This window comes from Hyla sarda, chromosome 10, assembly GCF_029499605.1.
Source record: "Hyla sarda isolate aHylSar1 chromosome 10, aHylSar1.hap1, whole genome shotgun sequence".
Classification (NCBI taxonomy): domain Eukaryota; kingdom Metazoa; phylum Chordata; class Amphibia; order Anura; family Hylidae; genus Hyla; species Hyla sarda.
The window spans coordinates 63395878-63412381 of NC_079198.1; the positions used below are offsets into that span (position 1 = coordinate 63395878).

General features: G+C 42.4%; 1 protein-coding gene across 5 annotated transcripts in view; it reads left to right on the top strand.

Moving 5' to 3' along the window:
- GRIN2D (glutamate ionotropic receptor NMDA type subunit 2D) overlaps positions 1-16504 on the top strand; it is an 855799-nt gene that overhangs the window by 624437 nt on the left and 214858 nt on the right. For all 5 annotated transcript variants that reach the window (XM_056544763.1, XM_056544766.1, XM_056544762.1 and 2 more), the window contains one exon: positions 13255-13380. In XM_056544763.1, coding sequence (XP_056400738.1) covers positions 13255-13380 — 126 coding nt within the window. The remainder of the gene's footprint in view (positions 1-13254; positions 13381-16504) is intronic.

The window sequence follows — 16504 nt, forward strand, 5'->3', positions numbered from 1 at the left end:
TTTTATGGCAACGCACTGAACAATGATACTATCTTCTTGTACAGCCTGCCTCATGGCAAACTATACAAGAGGATTCCTGGAGAGCATGGCACTGATGAGTGTAAGACACATCCATCTTCCATCTTCACTCATCGTACCCCCTATCACACAGCCCATTGTCCCATAAGTGTCCCCAAAGCCCTGTTACTGTATTTCCCTGTTTTAGATGTCACAATCAGCATCCATCATAACATGATCACTGATGTTTGCTATTAGCAAATAAGTCACTGCTTCCTGAAGTCTTTAAAGCATTTATGTTCAGAACATCGGATTCGGGCAGCCGAGGTCATGATATCACACCACGCATCCTCCATTCATGTCAATGGGACGAGCAACGAGCGACCACAGCTGTGATAAGAAGTCTAGGGGTGGAGTACCCCTTTAAGCCTACTTTATGAACAAAGGACCAATAGCACTGATCAGTGCTTTGCCATTAAAGGGGTACTCCGGCACTAAGACATCTTATCCCCTTTCCAAAGGATAGGGGATAAGATGCCTGATAGCGGGGTCCCACCGCTGGGCATCCCCGTGATCTTTCACGCCGCACCCCGTTAGAATCAACCCCCGGAGTGTGCTCGCTCCGGGTCTGATTACTGGTGATCACAGGGACAGCTGTCACGCCCCCTCTCATAGGCTTGCATTACGGGGGCAGAGCCTTGATGTCACTGTGCTCCGTCCCCGTGATTGCCAGTAATCAGACCCAGAGCGAGCACGCTGCGTGGAAGATCACGGGATTCCCAGCGGTAGGACCCCCGTGATCAAGCATCTTATCCCCTATCCTTTTGATAGGGGATAAGATGTCTTAGCGCCGGAGTACCCCTTTAATTGTTTGTATCTTACCCTATAGGTATTTAAAAGTTTTTTCTCTAATAAAAAATAAATAAATAAATAGAAAAAATAAACACATTTGTTATACCTACATGTGGGATTTTATGTTCAAGATGCCAAATGATGAATGGCGTAAATGTGAAAAAAATTATCAAATGCCAGAATTGCTGATTTCTGGTCAATTCATGTACAAAAAACAAATTAATTGAAAGGGATCAAGAAGTTCCATCTTAAAAAAAAAAATAAAAAAAAATTGTTCAGATAAAAACTGCAGATCATGGCCCAAACATTGAACCCTCATGTTGCCCTTAAATGGAGAAATAAAAAAGTTATAGGGGTCAGAATACGATCATACATATTCTCTTAAAGAAAAAAAAATATTTTTAAAATTAGTAAAATAAAACAAAACCTTTACAAATTAGATGTCATTGTAGTCATATTGACCTACAAAATTAAGATAACATATAATTTTATCGTAAGTGTATTGCATAAAAAACAAATTCTCAATTTCTCCCCACAAATAAATTTTCTTTTGTTGTAAATGTTGTGGCTCAGGTTTAATTTAATGATTAGGAATAAGAGAGATATGAAAGCTGAGCAGTGTGTGACATTTCTTCCCACTTACTCCAGCTTACAGAATGGGCCCTACATTATAAGATAGTCCAGCACACTCTTCAGTACGGCAGTGTTTACATGGAGTTCTTTGTTACTTATTTTGTCACAAAGTACATGTACAATGCAATGCCAATTGTTTTCAGTTAAAATATATACTGCATGAATAATGGTACATATTTTCTTTGGTATAAATCAGCTTCATTGAATGTAACTAATGGGCGCCATGACTACATCTAAAAATATGTACCGTATTTATCGGCGTATAACACACATATTTTAGAATAACATTTTTAGCTTAAAGTCTATCTGTGTGTTATACGCCGATAGACTGTTTCTGGCCCTTCAGAAGCCACTTTAGTTCAATGATTTAAAGGGGTACTCTGGTGAAAACCTTTTTTCTTTTAAATCAACTGGTGGCAGAAAGTGAAACATATTTGTAAGTTACTTCTATTAAAAAATCTTAATCCTTCCTGTACTTATTAGCTGCTGAATACTACAGAGGAAATTATTTTCGTTTTGGAATGCTCTCTGATGACATCACGAGCACAGTTCTCTCTGCTGACGTTATTATAATAATAATAATGCTCTATTTATTGTTGTCCTTAGTGGGATTTGAACCCAAGTCCCCAGCACTGAAAGGCAGCAGTGCTAACCACTGAGCCACCATGCTGCCCTTAGCATACATCTGCATATGCATGGTTGCTAAAATGGACAGAGATGTCAGCAGAGAGCACTGTGCTCGTGATGTCATCAGTGTTCCAAAAAGAAAGGAATTTCCTCTGTAGCATTCAGCAGCTAATAAGTACTGGAAGGATTAAGATTTTTTAATAGAAGTGATTTACAAATATGGAAATATATATATTAGGGCTCAGGGTTTGAGACAACTGGACAGGTTGTGTTTAAAGTAATATTTCAATTTATTGATTGTATATAATGTGACAATTGAATATTAGATAAAATGTAAATAGCAGCAACTGCGTCTCACAGGGCCCTTGTGTAGGCGCAGCACCAACTATTAAGAACTATAGCATATGTATAGTACAGTATATAAAATATAAAAATATACTTGTAAAAAATTGTAAAAGATATAAAATAAGAATATAGAGACCACCATAAAAAAATATATATAGAGAGGGATCTGGGTGGGAGAGTCTTAGACCATCCTCTATGGTAAATAATCTCCTCTCATAAAAAAGTCCTGCTCATATAGACCGATTCTGGTATTGTAGTAACCAATGGCAACCATAAGGTTAGTAACCCGTAGCAACCGTTCTGATGAGTCCGGCTATTTAAGCACTTCAACGTTTAAGTAGAAGATAAACTTGATATTTGTAGACAATATTCAACATGAACAGCTAGTGTGCAGTCACTGTTAATATGCATGCATATTTGTATGATACTTTGTATCTCACCGCTCCCGAACACTGATGCGCTGAACTTCACGGGGATGCTGCGATCTCCTCCTGATGCGCTGTGTAATCCTGCAGTGTATTAGCACTGAGTAGCTGTCTTGGTAAGCGGCAGCATCACCGGAGACTCGGCCGTCTCCCACAGTGGTGATGTTGGTAGATGGTGGGTTGCGGGTGGTGTTGTCGCAGCGGTTCTGCGGATGCGCACGTACATGTGCCGGTGGCGTCCTCGTGGCAGCGAGGCGCGGATGTCTCCTTCACCGGGTGTCGGGTGATTGACAGTTTATTGTCCGGTATCGGACTGCTATTGACTTAAGCAGGGCAAATATACTGGTGGTCTCAATAGGTATTGAGGGGACGCTGGACGCGTTTCAGGACTGTCTTAGTCCTTTCTTCAGCAGCAAAGAATAAATTCTATATTTTATATACTGTACTATACATATGCTATAGTTCTTAATAGTTGGTGCTGCGCCTACACAAGGGCCCTGTGAGACGCAGTTGCTGCTATTTACATTTTATCTAATATTCAATTGTCACATTATATACAATCAATAAATTGAAATATTACTTTAAACACAACCTGTCCAGTTGTCTCAAACCCTGAGCCCTAATATATATATTTCCACAGACAAACTACAATCTGACACCTTGGGTATAAGTGTCTAATTAGGTAGCCCGGGTTTATTTGGTGGGTAGTCGGACAAGAGCCTCTCCAACTCTTCTATATGATTTACAAATATGTTTAACTTTCTGCCACCAGGTGATTTAAAAGAAAAAATATTTTCACCGGCGTACCCCTTTAAAGCGAGCGCTTTAAATCATTGAACTGTGGGGCCAGAGTCCTGCCGCCGCCACCCGATTATGTCCCATATCCCCCGTTTTATAGTTACATGTCACTGTCCCTGTCGCTGCCCGATTCCCTCCCTGTCCTCGGGTTGCATGTCCCGCCAAAGCCAGAAGTGTATTCAAAATGAATTGGACATATAAAGGAAGGACTTATACTTCTCCTACCTTATGGATCCACTTCTGAATTTGGCTCAAAAACTGCCAAAAAAAACAAAACAAGTGGAAACTTAGCTTTACACTAGTCACACCAGTTTTGCAAAAGCAGGCATGGTTATGTACATTTCATGTTTTACATGATATGTTTAGGGGTCATTTAATAATAAAAATTTCACACCAGCCCTTTGCTAGTGTAGAAATCACAGAAATGTTATTAGTCTTTTTGTTTCTGTTTTTCTATTTTTTGGGGAAAAAGGTTTTATTTAATAAATTATTGAAAAAAAAATAATTATTATTGGAAAATGTTAATAATTTTTTTTTAGCATTTGGTCATGGTCACTGCACCTGCACTCACATTTAACCCCTGGACATGCTTTATTTATACAGTTACCACTTCTATGAGCACTAGTAGTCATGGAATATTATGTGAGATGCTTCTATCAGAATTTTCCGTGACTCCAAATTCGGGGCCAAAATCTGCTAAATTGAAGATGGCGGCTAGAGACAAGCGAATCGAAGCTGATGAACCTGAATTTGTTACAAATTTCCTGAAAAATTTCCTGAATCACTTAATTAAACTCCATTTAGTGCGGTACAGGCTCCAGGGCATCTAAAATGGCGGATCCACATGTCAGTACATGGGGCAAGGGATGCTGGGAAGGCAGGAAGGGAAGGCAGGTAGGCGTGATGACCCTTAATCACATGCAGGATGCAGTCTATCAGCAGCCAGTCACCCTGTGATGTCACAACCCTATATAATCGGCAGCCATATTGCGGCTCATAACTTCATTCATTACACCGCAGAGAGATAGGACGGACAGCCTGTGTGTGTGTTCCACAGAAAAGCTTATTACAGCAGTGTTTAACTTCCTAGTCACATCATCATTCTAGTGGACAGAGAGCAGTGTTTTTTTTTTCACTGAATAGGATTTTTACTGCAGCTATTAACCTCCCAGTCACTTTCTACAGCATTGTATTACAGAGAGGGGCAGAGAGCTGTGTGTTGCCTCATACATTTCAACAAGCTGCATCAACTTCATAAACCTTAGCAGAGGAGGCAGGAATAATTTTTCAGCGCAATTCTGTGTCTTTGTTCCACAACGAATCTGCTGGTTATACTAGTCCATTCCTAATAGTCTGTGATAGAGTTCAATTTTGGATTTAGTACACAGCGACTGTGTGCTGTTGGTGTTGTGCAAAAATACGTATTTTTAAGTGTACTGTAGTGCATTTTTCTGTCCTCATAAGTACATACCTACATCTAAGTAGTGTACTATTTTGCAGCTGTTAATATGTCAAGGGCCTACATACTGTGAAAGGACAGCCAAAAGTAATCACCGGCTGTTGTTTTAATCTAATTTTTGAAGCGTACCGTAACACATTTTTCTGCCCTCAGAAGTGCATACCACATACCTAAATCTAAGTAGTGTACTATTTTGTACCTGTTAATCTGTCAAGGGCCTAGATACTGTGAAAGTCCAGGCAGAAGTAATCACTGGCTGGTGTTTTACTAAAATACCTATTTTTAATGGCACTGTAGTGCATTTTTTTCTGCCTCATAAGTGCATACCACATACTTACAGTAGCATATTATTTTGTACATGTTAATCTGTCAAGGGCCTAATTTCATCAGGCGCAGGCAGAGGTCACAGCAGAGTAGGGGTGTGTGGCAACCGGATGTGGCAGCGAGAGATCTGAGCTCCCAATATCAGCTAGCAGTCGTGTCGCGACCAGCAACCCAGCAGCTGTGATTGATCGGTTCACTTGGTCGTCCACTTCATCCCAAGTGACATCCGGCACCCCCCAGTCAACAGTCAGTGGGTTCCTCAGACTCATCCCTCAGTTGGCATGGCCCTCATGCAGCTGCTGCCACCTCCAGGCTCTGTCATTGTGCTGCTCCAAGGTCTCCTCATGCTAATGCTACCACCTCCACGGTCTGTCATTGTGCCACCATATGGTCTCCTCATGCTGATGCTACCACCTCCAGGCTCTGTCATTGTGCCGTCATATGGTCTCCTCATGCTGATGCTGCCAACTCCAGGCTCTCTAACTGTGCTGCTCTATGGTCTCATCATGCTGATGCAGCCACCTCCAGGCTCTCTAATTGTGCTGCTCTATGGTCTCTTCATGCTGATGCTACCACCTCCAGGCTCTGTCATTGTGCCACCATATGGTCTCCTCATGCTGATGCTACCACCTCCAGGCTCTGTCATTGTGCCGTCATATGGTCTCCTCATGCTGATGCTGCCAACTCCAGGCTCTCTAACTGTGCTGCTCTATGGTCTCATCATGCTGATGCAGCCACCTCCAGGCTCTCTAATTGTGCTGCTCTATGGTCTCTTCATGCTGATGCTACCACCTCCAGGCTCTGTCATTGTGCCACCATATGGTCTCCTCATGCTGATGCTACCACCTCCAGGCTCTGTCATTGTGCCGTCATATGGTCTCCTCATGCTGATGCTGCCAACTCCAGGCTCTCTAACTGTGCTGCTCTATGGTCTCCTCATGCTGATGCTGCCACCTCCAGGCTCTCTAATTGTGCTGCTCTGTGGTCTCATCATGCTGATGCTGCCACCTCCAGGCTCCCTAATTGTGCTGCTCTATGGTCTCTTCATGCTGATGCTACCACATCCAGGCTCTCTCATTGTGCTGCCATGGATACTGGAAAACATAATTAATGTACTGGTCCCTAGTTTCAGAAATTCCATGCATTAGGGTCACTTTTAGGACTCATGATGCTGCTGCTGCCACCTCCAGGCTGTCTCATTCAACCTCTATATGGTCTCCTCATACTTCAGCCACCTCCAGGCTGTCTCATTTATCCACTATATGGTCTCCTCATGCTTCAGGGTCAAGTATAGCAGCAATTTTCCAATTTGACCCGAAAAACATATTTTTCGGAAAATTTACTTTTGGAAGACATCAGAGGGCTTCAAAGTATAGCAGCAATTTTCCAATTTGACCCGAAAAACATATTTTTCGGAACATTTGGTGAATAGGCGAAATGTAATTTTTCAAAAGTTCGCTCATCTCTAATGGTGGGAAAAAAAGAAATTTTTTTGGGCACCAAAATTTTTTGGGTGTTAAAAAACAAAACAAAGATGCCACGAAAATGAACTCTCACATATTTTCATATTTTCAAACCAGCAAAAGAGACCTTTAACCCCTTAAGGACCCAGCCAATTTTCACTGTAGGACACGGCCATTTTTTGCACATCTGACCACTGTCACTTTAAACATTAATACCTCTGGGATGCTTTTACCTTTCATTCTGATTCCGAGATAGTTTTTTGTGACATGTTCTACTTTATGTTAGTGGTAAAATTTTGTCGATACTTGCATCATTTCTTGGTGAAAAATTCCAAAATTTGATGAAAAAATTTAAAATGTAGAATTTTTTTTAACTTTGAAGCTCTCTGCTTATAAGGAAAATGAATATTAAAATAAATAATATATTGATTCACATATACAATATGTCTACTTTATGTTTCCATCATAAAGTTGACATGTTTTTACTTTTGGAAGACATCAGAGGGCTTCAAAGTATAGCAGCAATTTTCCAATTTTTCAAAACATTTTCTAAATAGAAAATTTTCAGGGACCAGTTCTTCTTATTAGAAATACCCCACAAATGACCCCATTATAAAAACTGCACCCCTCAAAGTATTCAAAATGACATTCAAAAGGTTTGTTAACCCTTTAGGTGTTTCACAGGAATAGCAGCAAATTGAAGGAGAAAATTCAAAATCTTCATTTTTTACACTCTCATGTTCTTGTAGACCTAGTTATTGAATTTTTACAAGGGGTAAAAGGAGAGAAATCTTCCTAAAATTGTAACTCAATTTCTCTCGAGTAAGAAAATACCTCATATGTGTATGTCAAGTGTTCGGCGGGCGCAGTAGAGGGCTCAAAAGGGAAGGTGCGACAGTGGGATTTTGGAGAGTGAGTTTTTCTGAAATGGTTTTTTGGGGGGCATGTCGCATTTAGGAAGCCCCTATGGTGCCAGAATAGCAAAAAAACAAACAAACACATGGCATACTATTTTGGAAACTACACCCCTCAAGGCACGTAACAAGGGGTCCAGTGAGCCTTAACACCCCACAGGTGTTTGATGACTTTTCTTGAAAGTTGGATGTGTAAATGCTAGTTTTCCCTCAAATTTAAAATTTTTACAAGGGGTAATAGGACAAAATGCCCCCCAAAATTTGAAACACCATCTCTTCTGAGTATGGAAATACCCCATTTGTGGACGTCAAGTGCTCTGCTGGAGCACTACAATGCTCAGAAGAGAAGGAGCGCCATTGAGCTTTTGGGAAAATTGGAAAAAATTGTTTGGAATGAAAGTCAGGGGCCATGTGCATTCACAAAGCCCCCCGTGGTGCCAGAAGAGTGGACCCCCCCCCCCACATGTGACCCTATTTGGAAAACTACACCCCTCACAGAATTTAATACGGGGTGCAGTGAGTATTTACACCCCACTGGCATTTGACAGATCTTTGGAACAGTGGGCTGTGCAAATGAAAAATTAAATTAAATCTGTCAGACACATGTGGGGCGTAAATACTCACTGTACCCCTTATTACATTAAGTGAGGGGTGAAGTTTCCAAAATGGGGTCACATGTTTGTATTTATTTTTTTGCGTTTATGTCAGAACCACTGTAAAATCAGCCACCCATGTGCAAATCACCAATTTAGGCCTCAAATGAACATGGTGCGCTCTCACTCCTGAGCCTTGTTGTGCGCCTGCAGAGCATTTTACGCCCACATATGGGGTATTTCTGTACTCAGGAGAAATTGTGTTACAACTTTTGGGGGTCTTTTTTTTCCTTTTAACGCTTGTGAAAATAAAAAGTATGGGGCAACACCAGCATGTTAGTGTAAATTGTTAATTTTTTTTACACTAACAAGCTGGTGTAGCCCCCAACTTTTCCTTAACATAAGAGGTTAAAGGAGAAAAAGCCCCACAAAATTTGTAGTGCAATTTCTCCTGAGTACGGAGATACCTCATATGTGGCCCTAAACTGTTTCCTTGAAATACGACAGGGCTCTGAAGTGAGAGAGCGCCATGCGCATTTGAGGACTAAATTAGGGATTGCATAGGGGTGGACATAGGGGTATTCTACACCCGTGATTCCCAAACAGGGTGCCTCCAGCTGTTGCTAAACTCCCAGCATGCCTGGACAGTCAGTGGCTGTCCAGAAATGCTAGGAGTTGTTGTTTTGCAACAGCTGGAGGCTCTTTTTTGGAAACACTGCCATACAATACGTTTTTAATTTTTATTGGGGGGGGGGCAGTGTAGGCGGGTGTATATGTAGTGTTTTACCCTTTATTTTGTGTTAGTGTAGTGTTTTTAGGGTATGTTCGCACTGGTGTGTTACGGTGAGTTTCCCGCTAGGTGTTTGCGCTGCGGCGAAAAATTTGCCACAGCCCAAACCTGAAGCAAGAAACTTACTTAAAACCTGCCCGTGTGGATTTACCCTGTACGTTCACATGGGGGGGGGGGGGGGGGGCAAACCTCCAGCTGTTTCAAAACTACAAGTCCCAGCATGTACTGACAGACCGTGCATGCTGGGAGTTGTAGTTTTGCAACAGCTGGAGGCACACTGGTTGGAAAACCTTCAGTTAGGTTTTGTTATCTAACTCAGTATTTTTCAACCAGTGTGCCTCCAGCTGTTGCAAAACTACAACTCCCAGCATGTACTGATCACCATAGGGCATGCTGGGAGATGTAGTTATGTAACAGCTGGAGGTACGTAACTACAACTCCCAGCATGCCGAGACAGCTGTTTGGGCATGCTGGGATTTGCAGTTTTGCAACATCTGGAGGGCTACAGTTTTAGAGAACACTGCAAAGTGATCTCCAAACTGTGACCCTCCAGATGTTGCAAAACTACGAATTCCAGCATGCCCGGACAGCAAACAGCTGTTTGGGCCTGCTAGGAGTTGTAGTTTTGCAAGATCTGGAGGGATACAGTTTAGAGACCACTAGATAGTGGTCTCAAACTGTAGCCCTCCAGCTGTTGCAAAACTACAACTCCCAGCATGTACTGATCACCAAAGGGCAAGCTGGGAGATGTAGCTATGCAACAGCTGGAGGTACGTAACTACAACTCCCAGCATGCCGAGACAGCTGTTTGGGCATGCTGGGATTTGCAGTTTTGCAACATCTGGAGGGCTACAGTTTTAGAGAACACTGCAAAGTGATCTTCAAACTGTGACCCTCCAGATGTTGCAAAACTAAAAATCCCAGCATGCCCGGACAGCAAACAGCTGTTTGGGCATGCTAGGAGTTGTAGTTTTGCAAGATCTGGAGGGATACAGTTTAGAGACCACTAGATAGTGGTCTCAAACTGTAGCCCTCCAGCTGTTGCAAAACTTCATATTCCAGCATGCCCAATCAGCTGTTTGGGCATGCTGGGAGTTGTAGTTTTGCAACATCTGGAGGGCTACAGTTAGAGACCACTATCTAGTGGTCTCAGACTGTACCCTCCAAATGTCGCTAGGCAACTTACCGGCTTCCGTAGGATCCAGCCGCACAACGTCGCCGCCCGCCAATCTCCATCGCTGCCCGCCGATCTCCGTCACCCGCAGCCTCCGGATCGGTAAGTGGATCTTCGGCGCTGGTCCCTGTTGGGTTTCCCTGTACTGCCCTGCCTATTGTGGGTGGGCAGGACGGGGAAAACGAAAGTTAACCCCTGCCCCCGATCTGATATTGGTGGTCGCGTCTAGACCACCAATAGCAGGGATAGGAGGGGTGGCAATCCTGCCACCTCACTCCTATACCTTCAGGGGGATTGTGGGTGTCATGGACACCCGCGATCCCCCTTCTATTCCGGGTCATCGGGTCACCATAGACCCCTAATGACCCGGAATTGCGCGAATCACAAGTGGGAATTCACTTGCGATTTGCCGCAATCACTGACATGGGGGGGTCTGATGACCCCCCTGGGCCTTTGCAGGGGATGCCTGCTGAATGATTTCAGCAGGAATCCCGGTCCGATCCCCACCCGGTGCACGGCGGGGGGTGGAATTCTCCATGATGTACGCGTACGTCATGGGTCCTTAAGTACCAGGGTGTCATGACGTTCCTTAAGGGGTTAAGATATGAGGAGCAAAAAAAAAGATGTGATTAATATCGCTGGAACAGAAATTACAATAGTTGTGAAATATCTCCCACATTATATGAATGCCTATAGTTTTGCAGCACAATTATTGGCCATATCGTTTTTACAGCTGAAACACATCTATTTCAAGTGTTCAACTTGTAAAAAAAAAAAAAAAAAGAGTAAACCATTTACAGTAACGCAAAGTCCACTAAAAAGTCACGTTCACCCTTGATGGAACATTGTCCAGATAACTAAACATTCTGTTCAACAGCTAACAAAGCTTAGAGGGAGCATTGCACATTAGTACTAGAGTGGAGACATTTTCTTGTCTTTTGTGGATGGACCATGTACATTAAAGGGGTTCTCCACCATAAGGTGATTTTAGTACGTACCTGGCAGGTAGTAATGGACATGCTAAGAAGGATCTGCGCTTGTCTTGGGGCTAAATGGCTATGTTGTGAGATTACCATAATACTGTGGCTAGCTTTTTGTGAACATGTATTTCCTGTTTGACTTTTCTTTTTTTGACTACAAATCCCAAAATTCCAATTTCCTCCCTCCCATACATCAGCCACCCCACCCATTGAAACATAAATGAGCTGTATACATCAAAAGACCTGCGGTTTTCAATCAGGGTGCCTACAGCTGTTGCATTAGTTGCAGATTGATCCCTCTCCCACCAAGCGATCACTCCACCCATTGAAGCAGACAGGCTCCCTGTCATCAGCTAAGACTAATGATGTCAGGTCTCGGCTGCATTGCAAGCTGGGAAAAATCTAAGACAACAGTCATTTTGTATGCTGTTAAAATGTAAAATTGGGGTGAAAATCACAGTAGAATTGTGAGAAATCCGTCACATACAGGTACAGACACTATATTATATTATGAACTACACTAACAGCCCCTGTGGCATAGTCATATATAAAAAAAAATCCTGGAATACCCCTTTAAAGAGTATCTGTCATCAAACCATATTTTCTAAACTAACTCAGATTATATGCACTAACAACTCTTAATACCCCTCCTGCACTTAATTTTTTTGTATCCTACCTTTGCCCTTGCTCACATGGTGTGCGCTCCTGACAGGAGAAAGTGGGCGTTTCCCAGCAGGTGCAATGTCACTGCAACTTACCGGCAATGTCACTGCAATGTCACTGAATGCAAAGTAATGCAACTTTCCAAATTGTCTTCATTAGAAATCTACAATTTTTCTGGTAACAAGACAAAGATAAGTCTAGTAGAGTTTCTACTCCCTTAGTATTATAAATTACAGAGCAGAGGTTGGGTTGCTTAGATAGTAGACAAGGAACCCTGGAGGAAATCTCACACAGGCTGTAGAAGTAGAGGAGAGCAAATATAAGGCAGTCTGTCTAAGAGAATCATAAAGGCAGTGTACAAGTATAAAGAGAGAATAGAGCTCATACAGCATGCTGTGCCTTATTTTCAGCTTGTGCTACCCTAGGCTCTCACATTGAAAACATGATTAATTGTATTGAGATAAGGTGAGGGTCAAAAGGTGTGCTAAGACATGTAACCTTTTCCACAGTAGCTGCTGGTGGTCCTGACAGAGTGACCCCCCATTTCTCGTTTTCCTGTAAAGCCTCATGACTACTGGTCCTGTTGCAGAATTTTAGTATGTCTGATCCTTATTTGATATCAGCCAAGTTTCGAGTAACTTCAACATGTAACTAGTGAGCGGCGTTGCCCATTTTCGAATTTGCGATATTTCGCAAATATACAGTCGAATAATCGTCCTATTTCACGAATTTCGCATATTTGTTATATTCACATCTGGGAATATTCGCATATTTGGGTATTTGAGGAAGAAAACTGTGAGGGGGTGGGCAACTTTACTATTGGTTGCTAGGGATGTTGTTGATAATCTATGACAAGTGTATTTGCATAATTCTAATTGGCCCACAAGTGAAAAGAAGGAATATACAAATATGCACACATGCGCAAATGCGAAAAAAAGCTCAAATTCGCAATTTCGAAAATATAGCGAATATATTCGCATTATTCACAAATTTGTGAATTTGCGATATTCGCAATAAAAGTTCGAAATATTCGCGCACAACACTACATGTAACTTTGTACAAACAGTATTTTTATTTTTTTTCCTAATAAAGTGAATAGAGTATCACATTACAGTTGTAAAGATGGTGAAGAACAGTTCTTGAGATTCTGGTGTATCTTCTACAGTACATTTATATTTTATTATTGCTATACTCAAGAGTCTCATCCTCTTTTCCAGAGCCGTACAGCCCTGCCGTCTGGGTCATGATGTTTGTCATGTGTCTTACTGTGGTCGCTGTGACTGTTTTCATCTTTGAGTATTTCAGCCCTGTTGGATATAACCGAAGTCTCTCCACAGGAAAGCGTAAGTACCTGAACTACAATACTTCCCATTTAGACTCTTCAGATCATCTTGCACTTTGCTGTTTAGTCGCTTTTAATTTTCATGGTACAAGTTCAATACTTCCTTGTGTCCTGCATCTTACTTTTTTCTTTAATTTCTCACAGAGATCTCCTTTAAGATAACTTTTTTTTAGCAATGGATAGTTGATGATGTCATTGTTTTATTTTAAGCATTCCATGTTCATAGTTATTTTGCTACAGGCTACTTCTGTTGGAGATGTGGACCTGAAACATTGTGTGATCCTTCCAGCCTTAGCTCATGGTGTTCTGTATTTTGGGCTTTATAGATTCAAAGTGTCACTCTTGAACTGATATTTGAATTGAGCTAAACTTGCCATTGCTGCTTAATCCATATTGATGCCCTTTTCTATTAATAAAAGAGAATGTAACACACACACACACACATATATATATATATATATATATATATATATATATATATATATATTTCCCTTTCATCTGCTCAGCAACACAATAATGGGGTGAATATGCGCCCCTGTGAGCTGCAGGACCTAGAAATTTTTAATATAAAACTCAAAACACCTGCCAATAGGGATAAAACACCGCTCAGGGAGAGACACTGAGTTTTTTCTGTCCTGTGAGCAGGATCTGGGTTACTGGAGGGTTCGCCTTCCCCCCCCCCCCCCCCCCTCTGCTATTACTGTATTTTGTTACCTGCGGCATGTACCTACTCTGCACCCTGATGTCAGGAGGTTGCTTCATCCGTGCATATGGTGTCAGCGCATGGTGTCAGCGCATGGTGTCAGCGTTCGCATGGGTCAGCGTTCGCATGGGTCAGAGTTCGCATGGCGCTCTGCTGTACAAGTCCGTGCAAAGTTTTACTTTCAGTTTGGCAGTGTGCCGTGTATAGCGCGCGTGTCTTGCTCTGTCTTCCCTGCTTGGGGGGGGGGGGGGCGGGGGGCGGAGCTTGTGAACATGTGATTGCACTATTCTTATCTCTTTATGGAGATATATTTTTGGTTTTGAATCCTTACTAGTAGGATTCTTATTCAATTAATATGTTATCCATACTGTTTTAATTGTTTTTTTGTATTTTCTTGGAAATCCATTCTGACTTCCTGGGGGCGGGATTTACCCCCTATATAAGGCAGGCTTTTCCTTAGGTCTGTCTCTTTGAGCCTGCAGCTACAGGGTTTGCCTTGCTGTACCTTTCTGTGCCTTGCTATTTAGCCTCTGCTTTTTTTGCTTCATGGTGTGTTATGCCCCCCCCCCCCCCCCCCCCCGAGAGATTTTTTTACAAAATGTTTTTTTCTCCTGAATGTCTTCCAGAGAATCCAGCAGAGCTCCACGTAAATCTCTGGAAAAGAATCGGCATCTCTCTTGTAGGAGGTGTAATATTCCCCTTCCTGATGATAGTGATTTCACTACATGTGGAGCTTGTCGCCCACCACCTCCTCTGCCATCCTCGGGTGAACCCAATATCAGGGACATGTATGTCCGGGTTAAGGACTTCATCACGGGATCAATTAAGTATCTTAAAGATTCTCTTAGTACTCCTAGAAAGCATTCACGCTACAGTCATCCCTCCCCCGCTCTAGAGGTGGATAGTTTTGAGAAGAAAGATTCCGGTTCCCGTTCTTCTCAAGATGAGGTGGTGGATTTCTCCAGATACTATTTTCCTCCGGAAAAATCTCAGAAATTAATTTGCAGGTTGAGAGCCAGCCAAGTCCTAAGCCTGATACTCCCTCCACATCTAAAGTGCTTAGAGGCTTTCAGATGGATGATCTACTCTCCGCATTGATGTCAGCGAAGTGGGAGAGACCGGAGAAAACTCCTGTTATTTCTAAAAGATACAAAATGATGTATCCCATTGAAGAGTCTCAGGCCAAACCTTGGGTTAATCCACCTAGGGTGGATATGGCCATTGCAAAAATGTCTTTCCGAAGTTGGTTCTAATCTCCGTGATCCAATAGATCGTCGGCAGGAGGTGGCTTTTAAGTGAACCTATATTGCTGGTTCTGGTCAGAGCTCTGTAGCCATTGCCTCCAATAATGTGGCTTTATGCCTGAGGTAGTGGTTAAATAACTTGGTAGAAGACATCAGTTCCGGAGTTGCGAGAGAAGATCTTTTGTCTAATTTTGGAAAAATAAATCTGGGCGTAGATTTTTTAGTCGACACCTCTGCGTTACAGTTGAAGTTTGTTGCAAAGACCATAGGCCTATCTACAGCGGGCAGAAGAGCCATTTGGCTGCGACCCTGGCCGGGTGACAGTTCTTCTAAGTTTCAACTATGTAATATTAAATACTTACCTGGAAAGCTTTTTGGGCCAGAACTGGACTCTATTATGGAAGAGCTTTCTGACAGGAAGGATACATCCTTACCCTTAACTCCTTCCTCCTCTAAGAGATATGTTCGGAGAAGCCCTCCTCCAAATAGGAGGAACAGACAGTCGCTTTCTACTTGCGGTAGGGGTCTAGGACCTCCAGAAGAGGGAATCAGTATAAGACGGCATCTGAACAAAGAAGCAGAGTTTTTGACAGGGTCGATACTCCAATGGGCGGCCGCCTATCTTTGTTTTTTCCTGCCTGGACACAGAAGATAAAGCATTCCTGGGTTCTCCAAATAGTAGAGAAAGGTTATTCTCTTGCCCTTTATGTTGTTCCTCAAGAAAAATTTCTTGTGTCCGCCATCTTGCAGGGACCAAAGCAGGTTTTGTTAGAAAGCTTGATTCTAGAGATAATTTCTTTGGCAGTGCTGGAGCCTGTTCCCCCTTCAGAAGAAGGCAAAGGCGTATACTCAACGATTTTCCTTGTACCAAAGCCTTCAGGGAAACATCGCCTTATAATAGACTTAAGGTATTTGAACCGCCACTTCCTAAAAAGAAGTTTCAAGATGGAAACTATAAGATCCATCAAGCCTCTAAATTCCAAGGGAGAGTTTATGTCATCTCTTCATCTGAATGATTCCTTCTTTCACATCCCTATTTATCCAGAACACAGAAGTTTTCTGAGAATTGCTGTCAGAATCCGAGGGATTCTTTTTCATCTTCAGTTCAAGGTCCTCCCCTTCGGGATCACTTCAGCCCCCCTTTGTATTCACCAAGGTGGTGTCCTCTATGATGGTGG